We start from the raw sequence: 23,661 nt of genomic DNA on the forward strand, positions 1-23,661 counted from the left end.
AGTAATACTTTAGTCGTCTCTGAACTTCAATTCAAATCTCCAAAATTAGGTTTCCATTTCATTACATTTCCCCAAATCACACAACTCAAATTCACCTAATCAAATTCAACCAATCAAATTAATGTCATCATCTACCGTCTCTGTCACCGCAAACCCTACCGGTGCTTCATTACGCAGACCAACCGAGAAAAAAACCGGTAGCGACGGAATCGATGCATTTCCGGCCAGTGGCGGAGATACCACCAGAGCAAATGATCCCGACCGTTCAATCAAACCAGGTACTGAAACAACTGCTGTAGAAAGATCTAAAGATACTGCTCAAAAAATTAGTAATCAGTTACCTACAAATTCAACTACCACTAAATTACGTAAACGAAACGTTGCGAAAAAGGTTACATCGAAACCGGCATGGAAAACTGCAGTGAGTGTGATTGTTAAAAATTTCGGTATTTTGGTTATATTGCTGCTTTTAGCTCAAATGATTCGTAGATTAGCCTTTAATCAAGGGAGTGGTTTGGATTTGGTTTTGAATCCTGGATTGGCTAGTATGGATTACGAAAGACGGATTGCGGAAGTGGAGAAGTTTTTGAAAACGACAACGAAAATGATGCAAGTTCAGGTTGAAGTTGTGGATCAAAAGATTGAGAAGGAGATTGCTGGATTGAAAAGTGAGTTGAGTAAGCGAATTGATAACGACCGTATTGAGTTTTCGAGTAAAGTTAGCGAAATAGATAAGAGGGTTGAAGGTGTGGAGAGATTTATGAGTGGTAATGAGTGGTTATCGAGAGATGAGTTCGATAAGTTTGTGGAGGAATTTTTGGTGAAGAAAAAGGGTGGTGATGGTGAGATGAAACTGGATGAAATTAGGGCTTTTGCTAAGGAAATTGTTGAGAAAGAAATTGGGAAACATGCTGCTGATGGACTTGGTAGGGTTGATTATGCAGTGGCAACGGGTGGTGCGTTTGTTTTGAAACATTCTGAAGCGTTTGTTGGTTCAAGTAGGATTAGTAGTTGGGTGACTGGAAATGTTAGAAGTGATGCTGTGAAGATGTTGCAACCGAGTTTTGGTCAGCCTGGTGAATGTTTTCCATTGAAAGGAGATAATGGTTTTGTTGAAATTAAGCTTAGAACTTCCATTGTTCCCGAGGCTATAACCCTCGAACATGTTTCTAAGGTATGATTTTTGACAAACTAGTAAGCTTATTGTTATTGTTTCTTGACTGCTTGTTTGTCCGTTTCATTTGATGATAGCTGTTGAGTAATTTGTGTAGACTGTGACTTGTGCTAATGCATTGTGCTGTTTTACTTAAGTGGTATGCCTTAGACAATTCTTAGGGGCTGTTTACTTTTTTCTGAATTTGCCTTTGTCTCCATTTGCCTCTTATTCTGGAGGTATGTCTGATTTTATGTCTCCTGGAAACAGACCAATTTTCACAGACCAATTTTAATTTTCAGATTAAGTGACAGATTAAGTGACAAAGAAACAACAATTTTACTTACTAAATTAAGAGTTGGACAGAAACAGACCATTAACTTATTAAGTGGTAAGTAAACAGGCCCACTAGTCTCTCCAAGTAATATTTTTTATTAAGATATTTCTTTAGTCAAATCTTAAAATAGGGATCTGGAATTACTATGCTTATAACATTGAATGAGAGATGAAAGATTTAAATGATTGGAGTTTTGAAATTAGAGTGTAATGCAGGATAGCTGGCTTATTTTCATAATCTTCTATGTTTGCATAATTTATAGCTGAATCTGATCAGTACATGCTTTTGGTGTATGATAATTGAACCAAGTTGAAAGACCTAAAAGAAATTTGCAAATGACGGTTCTGAATATCTGATCGGTACATACTTCCAGTACGCTTATTATTGTTTCTTGACTGCTAGTCAAGATCAAGATCATGATTATAATGAACTAGTAATACTGTAATCTTAAATTTCTATAATCATCTTAACAAAAATGTTTCTATACTTGTGGACTTGTGGTAATGCTTGTTGTACTAAAAAGTAAGAATCAATACTCTGGCTTTTGAAACGTACTTTGACTTTTTGTTGTTTTATTTTGACCTTGAACAGAGTGTGGCATTTGATAGATCAAGTGCTCCCAAGGACTGTAAAGTTTTGGGATGGTTGCACAATGAAGAAGATAAGCATCATTTACTGACGGAGTTCACATACGACCTTGAAAAGAGCATTGCCCAAACCTATAACGTGCTGGACACAGAAGCCTCCAACCCAACCGTTATCGATACGATTAGGCTAGAGTTCATGTCCAATCATGGTAGCCCTACACATACGTGCATATATCGTGTTAGGGTCCATGGTCATGATGCCAATGTTCAGTAACCAATCTTTCTGTTTGTACTTTGTTTATGCAGTTCTTTTACCTTTTGAGGTTCGATGGTGTCTATGTAAACTCATTTCATCGTTCGTTGATTTTTTTCGTTGTTTGAAGTTTTTTGAACTGATGGTACTGAGTGGCTAGATTAGTTCTTCTTTCTTAGATTGAAGTTGTGTATCATCTTCTGTTATTTTAGTTATGTGTTGCTGCTGTCATCTCACTTTAGAATATTTGTGATGTATATTTGAGTATTTGACATGGCAAATATTAAACGTGATACTTTATAAATTAGAGGAAACCATTACAAAATGGAAATTGAAGAGAAAAGGACTTGCAGAAGTTTTTTTAACATCACATATTCACATGTTACAAAGAGATGGAAAGTCAAATGTATATTAGGTTTATATTCACATGCAACAAAGAGATGGAAAGTCAAATTTATATTAAGTTTATGCCGTTACAAAAATGTATAATAGGTTTATATTGTTTACGTTTTTCAAAGACAATATTTTACTTAGTTTTATGTTGTATAATTGGATTACTTTGTAACCGTTATGTTGTATAATTGGATTACTTTGTAACCGTTTTTATTTTTTTTTCACTAATCATCTCAAAATGTGTAACTAATAACAATTCTTTGAAGTATATTAAGATGCCAATCGATGATGCACATAGTGTCATGGGCATGGCGTGCCAGTTCTTCAGCTTTGATGAAGAACAAGTCCACTCATCTTATTATCTTAATAATCTCCATGTTGGTTGGGATCATGATGGATCCGGGTCGAATGTTTCCCCATAAATCCGTGCAACCATAAGCTATAGGTCAGGTCCATGAACAACATGACTTTCACAACAATGATCATAGCTTTTTGTAACGACCCGGATTTTTTGCGATAGTTTTACACTTATAAGATTAATATCTACATAAATTAAACCTTACCAACATGATAAGCAATCCAAATTGTTGAGACGTATGTTTTCAAAGAGAGTTTTACACAACGATTGACCGTCTAGTTTGACCGATGATATCACGAACTATACAATATATGATAATTATACGTTTGTGTATATATATGTATATATACATATTTAACATGATCTAAGGATCTTTTAATATCTCATTTTGTATTAATAACAATAAGTTATAAGTATATTTTGAAACTACTAACTTAAGTTTTCAAAACGATAACCATACGTAACGTTATTTGACATAAATAAATATGACCTATAATGTTTATACATATATCGTATATATAATGTATTTAATCACTTTTAAAGGACTTAAATACATAAAACAATATAAGTGTATTCACAAAAGATAGCTATATTTGAATCCTCGTTCCGTTTTCACAAGATTTTCTATACGTATATCTAGAGTACATGTACTCGTATCATACCTAGCTTCTATACGTATTTACTATTGGTATATACACATCAAATCACCACCAACCAGCCCTTGTTCATGCCTTATGTATAAGGTAACTACTTTTGTTATTTAGTATGACAATTTCACATGATTAAAAGATCTTTTCACAAAATTACAAACTTATACACCTTTTACACCACCATAAATACATGCATCCATTTTCAATTTTTGGAATATTATTTCTCTAGCTAAACACACACACTTACTAGCCTCATGTCTCTCTAAGAACTCCAGCAAAAATCCTCTCAAGAATCACCTTAAACACCACCATAAAAAGATCAACAAAAACACTACAAAAATACAACTTTCAATTCAAGTTTATGTCTTAAGTTGCTTCCAATCTTTCATCCAATTTCATCACTCTTTTGGTTCTAAGTTTTTACTCCTCTTTTACAGCAATCTTGTCCAAGTAACTTGAGGTAGTAACTTTGTTCATAACCTTATTCGATTCATATATATATAGCTATCTTATTGTATGGTATACAATTTTAACAACAAGAACATAGTTTGAATGTTTTCAAACTTGTTTGCAAACTAAATAGATCCTTCTAACTTAACTTTTAAAATACTTCAAGACCTGTAATATAACATAAATATATGCTAATTTAACAAGGTATAACTTGGTTTTTCAAAAGAACACCTTAAAAACTGTTTTTACGACGTCGGAGTGCAACCGGGGGCTGTTTTGGGTTGGATAATTAAAAACTATCTTGAACTTTGAATTGGAGGTTTATATTCTGGAAAAATGATATTTCTTATGAATATGTTAACACATAAAAATTTCATGATTTAATTCAAAGTATAAGTATTTTTAGAAAAATGGTTATTAAATGATATTTTTGTAACAAAAATGATTAACTTCATAAGTTTCACTAAAGTTTGACCTATGACCTGTGATTTCGAATACAAACTAAGGTATTTACAGTTCATAGTCTTAAAGAGGGACTCGATCCAAGGAAGTGGCAAGTTGAACCAACGAAAATGGAGTTGTAACGAAGAAACTATGACCAAAACGAGATCGGATATCTAAGACTAGTTTAGCCACGAAAATAATTGGAGAAAAATTATATAAATCACATTTTTTTAAAATAACATGATATTTTATATATATGTACTCATAATTTAATTTTATATGGTTCAGGATCACCCGTAAACAATACGAGAAGATTAATCATAAGATCCCATGATTGTACGCAACACGTCATTTGACAACACCGGTACTTTATGTACGCAACACGTCATTTGACAACACCGGTACCGTGGGTCAAGATTAATCCCGACCAATACATATACGATGGGGGTTTTATTTATTTCATTGGGGGTTTATTAAACATCTAAATATGAGCCATTAAAATTGAATTACTAACATCGGACTGCTAACTACGGACTAAGGAATTATTAAAAGTATTAAAAGTATAACAAGTATATATATGTGACGATTGTTTTAAAAAGAAAAGGTATTGATATATTATGTATGGATAGGTTCGTGATATCAATCGGAGACCAAGTCAAAATATATATCTTCAAGGCAAAGTGAGTATATAGTCCCACTTTTAAACTCTAAATATTTCGGGATGAGAATACATGTATTTTATGTTTTACGTTATGGACACAAGTAACTGAAAAATATATTCTACGTTGAGTTGTACCACTGGCATACTTCCCTGTAGCTTGGTAACTAATATTTACAGCGGTATTGTAAACGCGAATCCTGTTGATAGATCTATCGGGCCTGACAACCCCAACCGGACTGGACGACCAGTATTCAACGGTTGCACAGTACTTCGTTTCATGACTACACTTGGTACAGTGTAGTAAGATTTCATAATAAAGGGAATATGCGACGTGATTAAATGTTAAGTATGGTTACCAAGTGCTCAACCACTTAGAATATTTTTATTAAAATGTTTATATATGAAATCTTGTGTTCCATTGTTATAACGCTGCTAGCATCAAACCTATATATCTCACCAACTTTATGTTGACGTTTTAAAGCATGTTATTCTCAGGTATGAATTAAGTCTTCCGCTGTGCATTAGCTCATGTTAAGGATACTACTTGGGACCTTTTAAGCCATGATACAAAGACATTGCATTCGAGTCATTGGAGTTCAATAGAGAATATTAATAAGTAAATGACAGATTAGGTCATTTGGATATTATGAAATGTTAGACGAAAATGTCAAATATTGATGTAATGATAGGTTTCCTTTTAAGAATAAATGCAACGTTTGTAAAATGTATCATATAGAGGTCAAGTACCTCGCAATGTTATCATATGTTATTGTATTCGTCCCTATGGATTGGGTCGGGTCGTCTCATGTGGTATCAGAGTGTTGGTCTTAGCGAACCAGGCCTTGCATTAGTGTGTCTAACTGGTAGTTGTTAGGATGCATTAGTGAGTCTGGACTTTGACCGTGTCTACATGCCAAAAGTTTTGCTTATCATATCTAGTCGAAAATCATCTGCTTATCTTCCTTAGGAATTGTCTGCTTAGTATTCTTAAGTCTAGACACGTCTTACTGCATTTAGTGCATCGATAGTGTATAGACAAAATTCGTATCCTAGCGTATCTGTTGCTATAGACATTGCCTGACGAATTTCAAAGATTCTCCGTAATTCACGGGATTTTGAGTATTATAAATACATATGTAAATTATGTATTGAAGAATACCAAACCCAACTCCTATAATCTATTCCAAACCAAAAATTCATTTCCCCGACTATACAAGATGAACTCCGCATCCAATTCGAATTCCTCCGACTCCGACAGCTACGCTGATATGGATTTCCATTCGGGCTTCGAAGGCAGCGTCATTGGAATGGATCAACCAATTTCTCATCATCTATTCTGGATGAATTGGGGATGGGTTCGTAGTATACTAAATTATTGGAGACAAGAAGAAGGTGATCCCTTTCACCCACCGAATTGCCCCATTGGCGACGAACCTGAAGCACTTACCGGCGAACCTGTTCGAGAAACCATTTTCTCTCTCATTTCTCGAGTATCTCGTCACGATTATATCCTATCCCATATTTCGGATCTTGTTCATTCGCTCACTCCAACCGCCAATCATCCTGGTGTACTAGCAGAAATTAACGAACTTCGCGCTCGTGTGACGGCTTTGGAGAACACGGTGCGAAGGTTACAAACACCAGCAGCAGCACCAGCAGCATAACCAGTACCGTTAACAACATCAACCTCGCAATCTTAAGTACCAGTAGCATCATCGACGTCAACAACATCATCAGCATCAACACCAACCGTATCATTACCACCACCAACAATCACATCCGCACCACGTACCTCAACATCATCATCTGAACTTCGAATATGATCTTTATTCTACATATCATTCTACACCGATTACCTCTTCTTTACGTATCGTTCTTCGTTCGACATGACGATTATGTAATCTCTAATGTTTTGGAGATTATGTAACCTAGTAATAACGATAAATCAAATGAGTTGAATATTTTATTGACTCATTAAATTCATAGTTACATCCGAAGAAAATATATATGCAAATATATTTTCATAAAGATTGTAATTAAAAATTTCTTTCGTACAAACTGTTAATGATGAAAATATTTTAACGGGTGGGTAGTACCCAAGGAATATTTAGAATTCACATTAACAAGTTACACTGTACATTCTTCGAATATGATTCAACGATCATTTATTATCCTACTTACAATTACCGATATACGTATCCGTTCACCCCAAATTAACCATTTCCATTTAAATTTCATATTTGGATTTTTACCTATCCGAATCCAACAAGTGGCATAATGAAGAAACATTGGCAAAATAAAAATTGTTAGAAACAGATGAATTAATTAATTGAAATTGTGATAGGATTACACGCTAACTGTTCCGGCTAACTGTTCCCAGCTAACTGATTAATATTTAATTTATCGCAATTTACATTCTTGCAATTTTAATTTCTGTACTTTACATACCGTCGGGACACATGTACAACAACACGTCGGATTAATTCTGAGACAACACGTTGTATAATGGGTCATGATATATATTTATTTATTTTACGCATTTTAAATAACGGGACACGTATAAAAGGTTTCGACTTATCATATTGACCCATCTATATATATATTTCAGAATAACCATAGACACTCTATATGTGAAGGTGGGAGTTGGCTATACAGGGTCGGAGTTGATTCCAAAATATATATATACTTTGAGTTGTGATCGACACCGAGACCGGTACACGGGTCACGATACGTATTAAGTAATTCGAATATTATATATTTAGTTCATATATGAATTTATTGAACCATTGGACAATCGGACTATTGGACTGCTAACTTTGGACAATTAAAAAATGAGTTAAAATGATGATTATTACATATGAAACTAAACAATCCTTCAAGTTTGCCACTTGATTCTATTTTAAACCTCATTTGTATCTTGACGATTACAATTCGCATTCACAACTTTTCATGATTCTTGAAAACATCTCAATCGAGAAGTTGAACCAGACGCACCTCATCTACGGAAGAAAGATTTATGCATACAGTTATGCACCTGAAAATTTTCGAACCCGAAGTTATAGTTAAAACGTATCCGCATCGAATTCCTTATCATCCATTAGCAAAAACAATCACGCGATTCCTTTTCAATTAACTAATTTTGTCACAGCTCCACTTCGATATCTCAGTAAGACTACTCTTATTACAATCTCGATATATATATATACGTTGTTCTTTCGCCATCGTTACCGGAGAACCTTTTATATTCCATCATATTACCATCAGCGTTTAATCATCTAAAAATACAATTCTCCTTAAACCATCTTGGTTTGATAACCAATGACCCAGATCCGATAACTTTGAAAATACTGACGAAGCAGCATGTTGTAGAAGGTCTTAATGACCAAAAGTTGATGATAAAAGAAGGAAGTGTTAGGAACGCTTGATAGAAAATTGGTACTGAAAACCGGATTGAGCAAACCATGAAGGAGACTCTGAACAAGTTACAAGGACTAAACTTGTACATAAAGAATTATGACGATTCTGTGAATCAAACACCTTGCTTCTGAATCAAACCCTTACGGGTCAATCTTCATCATCATCCTTCGACATTAGAAATTCCAAGATATTATCATATCTTTCATTATAAATATCCTCAATATTTCTGAAGATATTTTCACCACTATCCTTATCTGAAATCATTTATCTCTCTGTAATATCTGCGTTACAATATAAAGGAAACTGTGTTAGTTTCTAAATCCTTCAAGTTTAAAATAGGAATGTTCTGAAGCAGTGTTGGGAACTGATGCATGAATTAGTATAATATAATGAAACTTGATCAACTTCATTATATTACAGTAAGTCATGTTAAGTTTCTAATGGAATGTGATGATTCACAGTACCATCATCATGTGCCATGTTACACGGCTTTTACATTCTATCCAATTCCAAAACGTATTAAGAACAAATCATCTTGATAGTTCTATTTTCCTGGATATTCTGGTAATTTGACAAATCAAAATCGTGCCATTACCATTCCTTTCTTAGAGCATTAGCTATGTTCATTCTGAATTTTATACCTACGAATTCCGAACTATTGATCGCTTGACTCAAGGATGGGAAGAAGAAACGAAGGGACAAAGTCCCAAAATAGAAATTGGGGTATAGATCACAGCAAATAGGAGAGAGTATTAACTATGGATGCCAATGATTATGGAAAATAGAAGTAGGAGCATCGAAATATAAGGAAAGATATCAAACCCAATAACCATCCAGAAACTACAAACCGTGTATATCAATACGTATGGCGACGTAAAGACACGGGAGAATTAGAAACATTATAATTCCAAGAAAATCATAAAAGTGAATAGATTCTTCTAGCGGTAGATGAAAGAGAAGAATGAAAGATATGAAAGTTAGAAGTATAACAAAAATCAGAACGGGATGAAGCATTTTAAAGGATACCTTAAGGTATGAATTAGAGGAGGAAGAGTAAGAGATGTGAGGTATGGAAGTAAGAAAGGGAAGGAGGTGGATTTATAGTGAAATATCCGACAAAGAAATCGAAACAGATTATCGCATTAAATCAAAGGAGATCCTGTTTTCTAAATCATCGAAGAACCAAATCTTATTACATAAGATTTTCTTTAAATCCCTTAAATTCTGGAAATCAATCCTAATCTCGACATTGGTTAAAACAATTCCATATTCACTCATTTCATTCTTTTGTGATAGCTTCGCTCGTGCGCTTCACATGATCGAATCGTTTTATCCATATCTTCCAATAATTATAAAACCCTATCAATACCTCATATTCGTCATGAAAACATTCCTATTGTTATTTATGACAACCTCTACCAAATTTCGGGACGAAATTTCTTTAACGGGGGGGTACTGTAACGACCCGGATTTTTTGCGATAGTTTTACACTTATAAGATTAATATCTACATAAATTAAACCTTACCAACATGATAAGCAATCCAAATTGTTGAGACGTATGTTTTCAAAGAGAGTTTTACACAACGATTGACCGTCTAGTTTGACCGATGATATCACGAACTATACAATATATGATAATTATACGTTTGTGTATATATATGTATATATACATATTTAACATGATCTAAGGATCTTTTAATATCTCATTTTGTATTAATAACAATAAGTTATAAGTATATTTTGAAACTACTAACTTAAGTTTTCAAAACGATAACCATACGTAACGTTATTTGACATAAATAAATATGACCTATAATGTTTATACATATATCGTATATATAATGTATTTAATCACTTTTAAAGGACTTAAATACATAAAACAATATAAGTGTATTCACAAAAGATAGCTATATTTGAATCCTCGTTCCGTTTTCACAAGATTTTCTATACGTATATCTAGAGTACATGTACTCGTATCATACCTAGCTTCTATACGTATTTACTATTGGTATATACACATCAAATCACCACCAACCAGCCCTTGTTCATGCCTTATGTATAAGGTAACTACTTTTGTTATTTAGTATGACAATTTCACATGATTAAAAGATCTTTTCACAAAATTACAAACTTATACACCTTTTACACCACCATAAATACATGCATCCATTTTCAATTTTTGGAATATTATTTCTCTAGCTAAACACACACACTTACTAGCCTCATGTCTCTCTAAGAACTCCAGCAAAAATCCTCTCAAGAATCACCTTAAACACCACCATAAAAAGATCAACAAAAACACTACAAAAATACAACTTTCAATTCAAGTTTATGTCTTAAGTTGCTTCCAATCTTTCATCCAATTTCATCACTCTTTTGGTTCTAAGTTTTTACTCCTCTTTTACAGCAATCTTGTCCAAGTAACTTGAGGTAGTAACTTTGTTCATAACCTTATTCGATTCATATATATATAGCTATCTTATTGTATGGTATACAATTTTAACAACAAGAACATAGTTTGAATGTTTTCAAACTTGTTTGCAAACTAAATAGATCCTTCTAACTTAACTTTTAAAATACTTCAAGACCTGTAATATAACATAAATATATGCTAATTTAACAAGGTATAACTTGGTTTTTCAAAAGAACACCTTAAAAACTGTTTTTACGACGTCGGAGTGCAACCGGGGGCTGTTTTGGGTTGGATAATTAAAAACTATCTTGAACTTTGAATTGGAGGTTTATATTCTGGAAAAATGATATTTCTTATGAATATGTTAACACATAAAAATTTCATGATTTAATTCAAAGTATAAGTATTTTTAGAAAAATGGTTATTAAATGATATTTTTGTAACAAAAATGATTAACTTCATAAGTTTCACTAAAGTTTGACCTATGACCTGTGATTTCGAATACAAACTAAGGTATTTACAGTTCATAGTCTTAAAGAGGGACTCGATCCAAGGAAGTGGCAAGTTGAACCAACGAAAATGGAGTTGTAACGAAGAAACTATGACCAAAACGAGATCGGATATCTAAGACTAGTTTAGCCACGAAAATAATTGGAGAAAAATTATATAAATCACATTTTTTTAAAATAACATGATATTTTATATATATGTACTCATAATTTAATTTTATATGGTTCAGGATCACCCGTAAACAATACGAGAAGATTAATCATAAGATCCCATGATTGTACGCAACACGTCATTTGACAACACCGGTACTTTATGTACGCAACACGTCATTTGACAACACCGGTACCGTGGGTCAAGATTAATCCCGACCAATACATATACGATGGGGGTTTTATTTATTTCATTGGGGGTTTATTAAACATCTAAATATGAGCCATTAAAATTGAATTACTAACATCGGACTGCTAACTACGGACTAAGGAATTATTAAAAGTATTAAAAGTATAACAAGTATATATATGTGACGATTGTTTTAAAAAGAAAAGGTATTGATATATTATGTATGGATAGGTTCGTGATATCAATCGGAGACCAAGTCAAAATATATATCTTCAAGGCAAAGTGAGTATATAGTCCCACTTTTAAACTCTAAATATTTCGGGATGAGAATACATGTATTTTATGTTTTACGTTATGGACACAAGTAACTGAAAAATATATTCTACGTTGAGTTGTACCACTGGCATACTTCCCTGTAGCTTGGTAACTAATATTTACAGCGGTATTGTAAACGCGAATCCTGTTGATAGATCTATCGGGCCTGACAACCCCAACCGGACTGGACGACCAGTATTCAACGGTTGCACAGTACTTCGTTTCATGACTACACTTGGTACAGTGTAGTAAGATTTCATAATAAAGGGAATATGCGACGTGATTAAATGTTAAGTATGGTTACCAAGTGCTCAACCACTTAGAATATTTTTATTAAAATGTTTATATATGAAATCTTGTGTTCCATTGTTATAACGCTGCTAGCATCAAACCTATATATCTCACCAACTTTATGTTGACGTTTTAAAGCATGTTATTCTCAGGTATGAATTAAGTCTTCCGCTGTGCATTAGCTCATGTTAAGGATACTACTTGGGACCTTTTAAGCCATGATACAAAGACATTGCATTCGAGTCATTGGAGTTCAATAGAGAATATTAATAAGTAAATGACAGATTAGGTCATTTGGATATTATGAAATGTTAGACGAAAATGTCAAATATTGATGTAATGATAGGTTTCCTTTTAAGAATAAATGCAACGTTTGTAAAATGTATCATATAGAGGTCAAGTACCTCGCAATGTTATCATATGTTATTGTATTCGTCCCTATGGATTGGGTCGGGTCGTCTCATGTGGTATCAGAGTGTTGGTCTTAGCGAACCAGGCCTTGCATTAGTGTGTCTAACTGGTAGTTGTTAGGATGCATTAGTGAGTCTGGACTTTGACCGTGTCTACATGCCAAAAGTTTTGCTTATCATATCTAGTCGAAAATCATCTGCTTATCTTCCTTAGGAATTGTCTGCTTAGTATTCTTAAGTCTAGACACGTCTTACTGCATTTAGTGCATCGATAGTGTATAGACAAAATTCGTATCCTAGCGTATCTGTTGCTATAGACATTGCCTGACGAATTTCAAAGATTCTCCGTAATTCACGGGATTTTGAGTATTATAAATACATATGTAAATTATGTATTGAAGAATACCAAACCCAACTCCTATAATCTATTCCAAACCAAAAATTCATTTCCCCGACTATACAAGATGAACTCCGCATCCAATTCGAATTCCTCCGACTCCGACAGCTACGCTGATATGGATTTCCATTCGGGCTTCGAAGGCAGCGTCATTGGAATGGATCAACCAATTTCTCATCATCTATTCTGGATGAATTGGGGATGGGTTCGTAGTATACTAAATTATTGGAGACAAGAAGAAGGTGATCCCTTTCACCCACCGAATTGCCCCATTGGCGACGAACCTGAAGCACTTACCGGCGAACCTGTTCGAGAAACCATTTTCTCTCTCATTTCTCGAGTATCTCGTCACGATTATATCCTATCCCATATTTCGGATCTTGTTCATTCGCTCACTCCAACCGCCAATCATCCTGGTGTACTAGCAGAAATTAACGAACTTCGCGCTCGTGTGACGGCTTTGGAGAACACGGTGCGAAGGTTACAAACACCAGCAGCAGCACCAGCAGCATAACCAGTACCGTTAACAACATCAACCTCGCAATCTTAAGTACCAGTAGCATCATCGACGTCAACAACATCATCAGCATCAACACCAACCGTATCATTACCACCACCAACAATCACATCCGCACCACGTACCTCAACATCATCATCTGAACTTCGAATATGATCTTTATTCTACATATCATTCTACACCGATTACCTCTTCTTTACGTATCGTTCTTCGTTCGACATGACGATTATGTAATCTCTAATGTTTTGGAGATTATGTAACCTAGTAATAACGATAAATCAAATGAGTTGAATATTTTATTGACTCATTAAATTCATAGTTACATCCGAAGAAAATATATATGCAAATATATTTTCATAAAGATTGTAATTAAAAATTTCTTTCGTACAAACTGTTAATGATGAAAATATTTTAACGGGTGGGTAGTACCCAAGGAATATTTAGAATTCACATTAACAAGTTACACTGTACATTCTTCGAATCTGATTCAACGATCATTTATTATCCTACTTACAATTACCGATATACGTATCCGTTCACCCCAAATTAACCATTTCCATTTAAATTTCATATTTGGATTTTTACCTATCCGAATCCAACAAGTGGCATAATGAAGAAACATTGGCAAAATAAAAATTGTTAGAAACAGATGAATTAATTAATTGAAATTGTGATAGGATTACACGCTAACTGTTCCGGCTAACTGTTCCCAGCTAACTGATTAATATTTAATTTATCGCAATTTACATTCTTGCAATTTTAATTTCTGTACTTTACATACCGTCGGGACACATGTACAACAACACGTCGGATTAATTCTGAGACAACACGTTGTATAATGGGTCATGATATATATTTATTTATTTTACGCATTTTAAATAACGGGACACGTATAAAAGGTTTCGACTTATCATATTGACCCATCTATATATATATTTCAGAATAACCATAGACACTCTATATGTGAAGGTGGGAGTTGGCTATACAGGGTCGGAGTTGATTCCAAAATATATATATACTTTGAGTTGTGATCGACACCGAGACCGGTACACGGGTCACGATACGTATTAAGTAATTCGAATATTATATATTTAGTTCATATATGAATTTATTGAACCATTGGACAATCGGACTATTGGACTGCTAACTTTGGACAATTAAAAAATGAGTTAAAATGATGATTATTACATATGAAACTAAACAATCCTTCAAGTTTGCCACTTGATTCTATTTTAAACCTCATTTGTATCTTGACGATTACAATTCGCATTCACAACTTTTCATGATTCTTGAAAACATCTCAATCGAGAAGTTGAACCAGACGCACCTCATCTACGGAAGAAAGATTTATGCATACAGTTATGCACCTGAAAATTTTCGAACCCGAAGTTATAGTTAAAACGTATCCGCATCGAATTCCTTATCATCCATTAGCAAAAACAATCACGCGATTCCTTTTCAATTAACTAATTTTGTCACAGCTCCACTTCGATATCTCAGTAAGACTACTCTTATTACAATCTCGATATATATATATACGTTGTTCTTTCGCCATCGTTACCGGAGAACCTTTTATATTCCATCATATTACCATCAGCGTTTAATCATCTAAAAATACAATTCTCCTTAAACCATCTTGGTTTGATAACCAATGACCCAGATCCGATAACTTTGAAAATACTGACGAAGCAGCATGTTGTAGAAGGTCTTAATGACCAAAAGTTGATGATAAAAGAAGGAAGTGTTAGGAACGCTTGATAGAAAATTGGTACTGAAAACCGGATTGAGCAAACCATGAAGGAGACTCTGAACAAGTTACAAGGACTAAACTTGTACATAAAGAATTATGACGATTCTGTGAATCAAACACCTTGCTTCTGAATCAAACCCTTACGGGTCAATCTTCATCATCATCCTTCGACATTAGAAATTCCAAGATATTATCATATCTTTCATTATAAATATCCTCAATATTTCTGAAGATATTTTCACCACTATCCTTATCTGAAATCATTTATCTCTCTGTAATATCTGCGTTACAATATAAAGGAAACTGTGTTAGTTTCTAAATCCTTCAAGTTTAAAATAGGAATGTTCTGAAGCAGTGTTGGGAACTGATGCATGAATTAGTATAATATAATGAAACTTGATCAACTTCATTATATTACAGTAAGTCATGTTAAGTTTCTAATGGAATGTGATGATTCACAGTACCATCATCATGTGCCATGTTACACGGCTTTTACATTCTATCCAATTCCAAAACGTATTAAGAACAAATCATCTTGATAGTTCTATTTTCCTGGATATTCTGGTAATTTGACAAATCAAAATCGTGCCATTACCATTCCTTTCTTAGAGCATTAGCTATGTTCATTCTGAATTTTATACCTACGAATTCCGAACTATTGATCGCTTGACTCAAGGATGGGAAGAAGAAACGAAGGGACAAAGTCCCAAAATAGAAATTGGGGTATAGATCACAGCAAATAGGAGAGAGTATTAACTATGGATGCCAATGATTATGGAAAATAGAAGTAGGAGCATCGAAATATAAGGAAAGATATCAAACCCAATAACCATCCAGAAACTACAAACCGTGTATATCAATACGTATGGCGACGTAAAGACACGGGAGAATTAGAAACATTATAATTCCAAGAAAATCATAAAAGTGAATAGATTCTTCTAGCGGTAGATGAAAGAGAAGAATGAAAGATATGAAAGTTAGAAGTATAACAAAAATCAGAACGGGATGAAGCATTTTAAAGGATACCTTAAGGTATGAATTAGAGGAGGAAGAGTAAGAGATGTGAGGTATGGAAGTAAGAAAGGGAAGGAGGTGGATTTATAGTGAAATATCCGACAAAGAAATCGAAACAGATTATCGCATTAAATCAAAGGAGATCCTGTTTTCTAAATCATCGAAGAACCAAATCTTATTACATAAGATTTTCTTTAAATCCCTTAAATTCTGGAAATCAATCCTAATCTCGACATTGGTTAAAACAATTCCATATTCACTCATTTCATTCTTTTGTGATAGCTTCGCTCGTGCGCTTCACATGATCGAATCGTTTTATCCATATCTTCCAATAATTATAAAACCCTATCAATACCTCATATTCGTCATGAAAACATTCCTATTGTTATTTATGACAACCTCTACCAAATTTCGGGACGAAATTTCTTTAACGGGGGGGTACTGTAACGACCCGGATTTTTTGCGATAGTTTTACACTTATAAGATTAATATCTACATAAATTAAACCTTACCAACATGATAAGCAATCCAAATTGTTGAGACGTATGTTTTCAAAGAGAGTTTTACACAACGATTGACCGTCTAGTTTGACCGATGATATCACGAACTATACAATATATGATAATTATACGTTTGTGTATATATATGTATATATACATATTTAACATGATCTAAGGATCTTTTAATATCTCATTTTGTATTAATAACAATAAGTTATAAGTATATTTTGAAACTACTAACTTAAGTTTTCAAAACGATAACCATACGTAACGTTATTTGACATAAATAAATATGACCTATAATGTTTATACATATATCGTATATATAATGTATTTAATCACTTTTAAAGGACTTAAATACATAAAACAATATAAGTGTATTCACAAAAGATAGCTATATTTGAATCCTCGTTCCGTTTTCACAAGATTTTCTATACGTATATCTAGAGTACATGTACTCGTATCATACCTAGCTTCTATACGTATTTACTATTGGTATATACACATCAAATCACCACCAACCAGCCCTTGTTCATGCCTTATGTATAAGGTAACTACTTTTGTTATTTAGTATGACAATTTCACATGATTAAAAGATCTTTTCACAAAATTACAAACTTATACACCTTTTACACCACCATAAATACATGCATCCATTTTCAATTTTTGGAATATTATTTCTCTAGCTAAACACACACACTTACTAGCCTCATGTCTCTCTAAGAACTCCAGCAAAAATCCTCTCAAGAATCACCTTAAACACCACCATAAAAAGATCAACAAAAACACTACAAAAATACAACTTTCAATTCAAGTTTATGTCTTAAGTTGCTTCCAATCTTTCATCCAATTTCATCACTCTTTTGGTTCTAAGTTTTTACTCCTCTTTTACAGCAATCTTGTCCAAGTAACTTGAGGTAGTAACTTTGTTCATAACCTTATTCGATTCATATATATATAGCTATCTTATTGTATGGTATACAATTTTAACAACAAGAACATAGTTTGAATGTTTTCAAACTTGTTTGCAAACTAAATAGATCCTTCTAACTTAACTTTTAAAATACTTCAAGACCTGTAATATAACATAAATATATGCTAATTTAACAAGGTATAACTTGGTTTTTCAAAAGAACACCTTAAAAACTGTTTTTACGACGTCGGAGTGCAACCGGGGGCTGTTTTGGGTTGGATAATTAAAAACTATCTTGAACTTTGAATTGGAGGTTTATATTCTGGAAAAATGATATTTCTTATGAATATGTTAACACATAAAAATTTCATGATTTAATTCAAAGTATAAGTATTTTTAGAAAAATGGTTATTAAATGATATTTTTGTAACAAAAATGATTAACTTCATAAGTTTCACTAAAGTTTGACCTATGACCTGTGATTTCGAATACAAACTAAGGTATTTACAGTTCATAGTCTTAAAGAGGGACTCGATCCAAGGAAGTGGCAAGTTGAACCAACGAAAATGGAGTTGTAACGAAGAAACTATGACCAAAACGAGATCGGATATCTAAGACTAGTTTAGCCACGAAAATAATTGGAGAAAAATTATATAAATCACATTTTTTTAAAATAACATGATATTTTATATATATGTACTCATAATTTAATTTTATATGGTTCAGGATCACCCGTAAACAATACGAGAAGATTAATCATAAGATCCCATGATTGTACGCAACACGTCATTTGACAACACCGGTACTTTATGTACGCAACACGTCATTTGACAACACCGGTACCGTGGGTCAAGATTAATCCCGACCAATACATATACGATGGGGGTTTTATTTATTTCATTGGGGGTTTATTAAACATCTAAATATGAGCCATTAAAATTGAATTACTAACATCGGACTGCTAACTACGGACTAAGGAATTATTAAAAGTATTAAAAGTATAACAAGTATATATATGTGACGATTGTTTTAAAAAGAAAAGGTATTGATATATTATGTATGGATAGGTTCGTGATATCAATCGGAGACCAAGTCAAAATATATATCTTCAAGGCAAAGTGAGTATATAGTCCCACTTTTAAACTCTAAATATTTCGGGATGAGAATACATGTATTTTATGTTTTACGTTATGGACACAAGTAACTGAAAAATATATTCTACGTTGAGTTGTACCACTGGCATACTTCCCTGTAGCTTGGTAACTAATATTTACAGCGGTATTGTAAACGCGAATCCTGTTGATAGATCTATCGGGCCTGACAACCCCAACCGGACTGGACGACCAGTATTCAACGGTTGCACAGTACTTCGTTTCATGACTACACTTGGTACAGTGTAGTAAGATTTCATAATAAAGGGAATATGCGACGTGATTAAATGTTAAGTATGGTTACCAAGTGCTCAACCACTTAGAATATTTTTATTAAAATGTTTATATATGAAATCTTGTGTTCCATTGTTATAACGCTGCTAGCATCAAACCTATATATCTCACCAACTTTATGTTGACGTTTTAAAGCATGTTATTCTCAGGTATGAATTAAGTCTTCCGCTGTGCATTAGCTCATGTTAAGGATACTACTTGGGACCTTTTAAGCCATGATACAAAGACATTGCATTCGAGTCATTGGAGTTCAATAGAGAATATTAATAAGTAAATGACAGATTAGGTCATTTGGATATTATGAAATGTTAGACGAAAATGTCAAATATTGATGTAATGATAGGTTTCCTTTTAAGAATAAATGCAACGTTTGTAAAATGTATCATATAGAGGTCAAGTACCTCGCAATGTTATCATATGTTATTGTATTCGTCCCTATGGATTGGGTCGGGTCGTCTCACTTTTGGCATTTATATTCTAACAATATTATAGTTGGTATACCCCTTGTCAATGACGTGCCAATCTTTAGACCCCCACCGATCAAACTCTTACCATCAACTTCTAGATCCTCCTAGAAGGTAAGGTTCGCCAAACATCATTTGATATCAAGAAAAGTGTTGTGAATTTTAACGCATTCATAAACTTGTAAAATTATACAACGTATTATAAGAGATCAATCCTCTTACCCATCCTCGAGAAATTTTAATCGGAGTGTTGATGAAAATTTTACACGAAATAATCTTGAACTATCTTGTGACGTTAAAAAGAAAAATGTATAAATAAGTGAAAAAAGTTATAACAAAATTATTTACTGTGGTCATTCAGTCAATTTGGACGAAGTTACGTATAAAGGGGTAAAATAGTCTTCACGTGCCGTTTCTGAAAACAAGCCCTTGAAAGTTGAAACACGTCTCGTTGCAAATTCTGTGTGAATCTGAAACAAATCTCAGTAGACAAGATGGAGAAAACAATTAAAGTATATGCAATTTTAGGGTTTCTATTTCTTTCTGCTTTTACCGGCGATGTATCGGCGCTTTCCGTCACCGTCAACGACGTTGAATGTGTATACGAATATGTATTATATGAAGGCGATACGGTTTCAGGCAATTTCGTTGTGGTTGATCACGATATTTTTTGGAGCTCCGATCATCCTGGCATCGATTTTATCGTGAGTTTTTAGATCTTTGATTTTGATTTATTAGATTCACTTTTTATCTAATTATGCAATTTAGGTTTAGATTATTGAATTTTATGTTACAAGTTTGTAGATGTGAGCTGAAAATTTAGGGCTTTAGCTAACGATCTGCTCGGTTAGTTGTTAATTAAATAAAATTGTTACAAATTCTCATTTTTTTTTTTGTGTTATACATCTTATATATGAAGTAAAAATTGGATCTTTATATAAAAAATCATGCATATCAGGTCTTTTTAATTTTTGAAGCTGTTATTTATTTAATGAGCCAGCATAGGTTGGGAAATATAATTAATTTTTGTTTAGGGTAAGTGGATGTTTGCGATTGCTTATTGTTATGCAATCATCTGCTGAAAAAATAAGTTGGTGTCACCTTGCTGTTTTTTAAGTGCATATTTGCAAATAACCTTTTAAATGGTGTTTGGATCTGATTATCTGCTGTCAGGATAAGCAGATAAGCACTTATTTAAGCAATCTCAATTCCAAACACCCTAACTATTTCGTTCTAGACGCATATTATTTAGCTGTGTGAAGTTTATAAGAAACTTAATGGCAGCACAATCAACTATCTTATGCATATATTTGCTTGCTTGAAAATACAATGTCTGCTGAAACTAGTTTTCATACATGGTTCATGCAACTTCAGCTTGCAGATATGATTCTATAGAAGTTTAAAACTAGAAGAGTAGAATATTGCTACATCCTCCCAAACTTCCTCCAGGAAAAAAAGTGGGCTTGGATGTTTTAATTGTTTTGAATTTAGCCAAATGTTCATTAGGAAAGTTTTGTGGAAGTTCTGGAGATCACTAAAAATAAAAAATGATAACTATATCCATGGGAAAAAGACATTTAGGACTATGGAACAGTAACAAGTGTGATTGGTAATAGAAATTAGAAAATGAAATTTTAAAATGTTGTTGATTTGTAATTTGTAATTTGTAATTCCGGACTAATGTGACAGTAACAAGTATTATTATGTGTTGGATTTACCCTATACTTATCAATAGGCTTTGTAACAAACTCTTGTCGATTGGTACTTATAATTTGAATCCTTTGTATTCGTTTGTGTTGTGTCAAAGGAATTTAGTTTATACTCTCAATGGGTTGAGTATTTGGATTGTTTCAGGTGTCTTCTCCTGGAGGGAATGTAGTACAAACAATGAAAGGAACATCAGGGGAAAAATTCGAATTTAAGGCACCACGAAGTGGGATGTACCAGTTTTGCTTTCATAATCCTTACTCGACTCCAGAAACTCTCTCTTTCTATATACATGTTGGTCATATTCCAAATGAGCATGATCTAGCAAAAGATGGTTGGTAGAATACCTCTTATTTAGTACAACCTTCTTAAATTATTTGCAAATATGTTCATGCTATCATTTGTCATTATTCTGTATTGGTATTGACTTTTTTTATGTAAAACAATTAATTTGCGTTTGGGTAAGTTATATTATCTGATGTTTAAGATTATGTATTATTCTTTTCAGAGCATTTGGACCCTGTTAATGTGAAAATTGCTGAATTGAGGGAGGCATTGGAATCTGTCACAGCTGAGCAGAAATACTTGAAAGCACGTGATGCTCGACATCGTCATAGTAAGCTTCTTGAACTCATGAACACTAAATTTCTCTTTACTTTTTGGATTGTGAAATAAGCACATTTGTTTCATAAACAATGTGGTAACAGATGATATTTCTAATTAGTGAATCATCAAATTTGAAATGCATAAAAAAGGTTTGTCAACACTTAATAGTATACGCTTCTTATATGAAATTAAACTGTCCCGGTATTGGCTCATTGAGTATAATCATAAAGATCTGCACTCTGTTAAAAGAGAACCATGTGAAGTCATGCATATGTTTTGTTATTGTTATCAGTCTTGATGCTTAACGATTAAGCAAAAAATGTTCCTTAAACGATGTATCATTTACATGGAATTGCCTGCATGAGTAAAAAAGTCTAAATCTTGGAATTATAAAGTTATTAACACCATCAGTAATTCATGCCATATCATGAATAGGATAGTTAGAACATCAGTCTACACATGGGGCATTCTACATGATAAAGTTAAGACCATTGCTGTTAATGACATTTAACTAAAATACATATTATGCACCAATGATTATTCAAGACATGAAGAATGGCAGTATCAGGAAAATAAACTTGAACTGGTATTTTGCCCTTACAAAAATGGTTGATGAATGTTGGTTTGTGGTTTTATCTTTTGCAGCAAATGAGAGCACTCATAAACGGGTAATCTTTTACACAATTGGAGAGTACATTTTGCTGGCCCTTGCAAGTGGACTCCAAGTGGTTTACATACGTCGACTGTTTAGCAAGTCGGTTGCATACAACCGGGTCTGAGCTATAACCATAACACTGGCTCTGTACCTTTCTTATAGGATTAGAACTTGAGAAAACAATTCCTAGCATTTGTGTTGGTTCATTGTGATGTCATTTATCGCTATTAGATGTTTTTTTTATTTTTATCCTTTTGTTGTTTTAACTTATTTACAGACTCAAGTGAATGCAATATTACAAATTTAAAGTCAAAATCCCTCCTTCATTTTTACTTCAGATGGTTTGTTCTGTCTCTGTTTTGCTTGTTGAGGTGATTCATGTGCAACTGTCAATACCATCTTGCTTTCTGCAGCAATCTGAAAAGTGAAACTTTAAAAAAACTGTAGGTGGCAATATGGGTTATGGCAGAAAGTACAAAATTATAATGGATGTAACCATACTTTAAATGTGGTGGGAACTAGGATCCATAGTAGCAAGGAATATAAATTTGAGTAACCGTTTTTCTTCAGTGTTTTCTACCAAAAGGGTTTGTGGCTGCCTTGCAACGGACTGTTTTTTCTTGTTTTTTTTTTTTTCATTGTTTTTTTTCTTTTCTTGACAACAACAATACTCAATCCTACGAGGGACGTGATGTATAGACAACTTTTCCT

The 23,661-nt window shown here is 33.4% G+C and overlaps 2 protein-coding genes across 2 annotated transcripts; both read left to right on the forward strand.

The window, feature by feature from the left end:
• LOC139898202 (SUN domain-containing protein 1-like) lies at positions 1-2,540 on the forward strand. The gene is made up of 2 exons (XM_071880929.1): positions 1-1,174; positions 2,082-2,540. Exons 1-2 carry the CDS (start codon positions 122-124, stop codon positions 2,349-2,351), a joined length of 1,323 nt encoding a protein of 440 aa, XP_071737030.1. The 5' UTR covers positions 1-121; the 3' UTR covers positions 2,352-2,540.
• A 17,872-nt stretch (positions 2,541-20,412) lies between these two features.
• Positions 20,413-23,287, forward strand: LOC139898203 (transmembrane emp24 domain-containing protein p24beta3-like). Its single transcript, XM_071880930.1, has 4 exons — positions 20,413-20,686; positions 21,837-22,023; positions 22,198-22,305; positions 22,941-23,287. The coding sequence occupies exons 1-4, from the start codon at positions 20,477-20,479 to the stop codon at positions 23,072-23,074; spliced, it is 639 nt and encodes a 212-aa protein (XP_071737031.1). The 5' UTR covers positions 20,413-20,476; the 3' UTR covers positions 23,075-23,287.
• Positions 23,288-23,661: the final 374 nt, after the last annotated feature.

Source organism: Rutidosis leptorrhynchoides, chromosome 3 (genome assembly GCF_046630445.1).
Source record: "Rutidosis leptorrhynchoides isolate AG116_Rl617_1_P2 chromosome 3, CSIRO_AGI_Rlap_v1, whole genome shotgun sequence".
In the NCBI taxonomy this organism is placed as follows: Eukaryota; Viridiplantae; Streptophyta; class Magnoliopsida; order Asterales; family Asteraceae; genus Rutidosis; species Rutidosis leptorrhynchoides.

Bases quoted from the DNA above. Each gene is read 5' to 3' on its own strand.
- LOC139898202 (XM_071880929.1), top strand. From the start codon at position 122: ATGTCATCATCTACCGTCTCTGTCACCGCAAACCCTACCGGTGCTTCA. The intron at 1,175-2,081 runs GTATGATTTTTG...GACCTTGAACAG, and splicing joins CCCTCGAACATGTTTCTAAG to AGTGTGGCATTTGATAGATC.
- LOC139898203 (XM_071880930.1), top strand. From the start codon at position 20,477: ATGGAGAAAACAATTAAAGTATATGCAATTTTAGGGTTTCTATTTCTT. The intron at 20,687-21,836 runs GTGAGTTTTTAG...GGATTGTTTCAG, and splicing joins ATCCTGGCATCGATTTTATC to GTGTCTTCTCCTGGAGGGAA. The intron at 22,024-22,197 runs GTTGGTAGAATA...TATTCTTTTCAG, and splicing joins GCATGATCTAGCAAAAGATG to AGCATTTGGACCCTGTTAAT.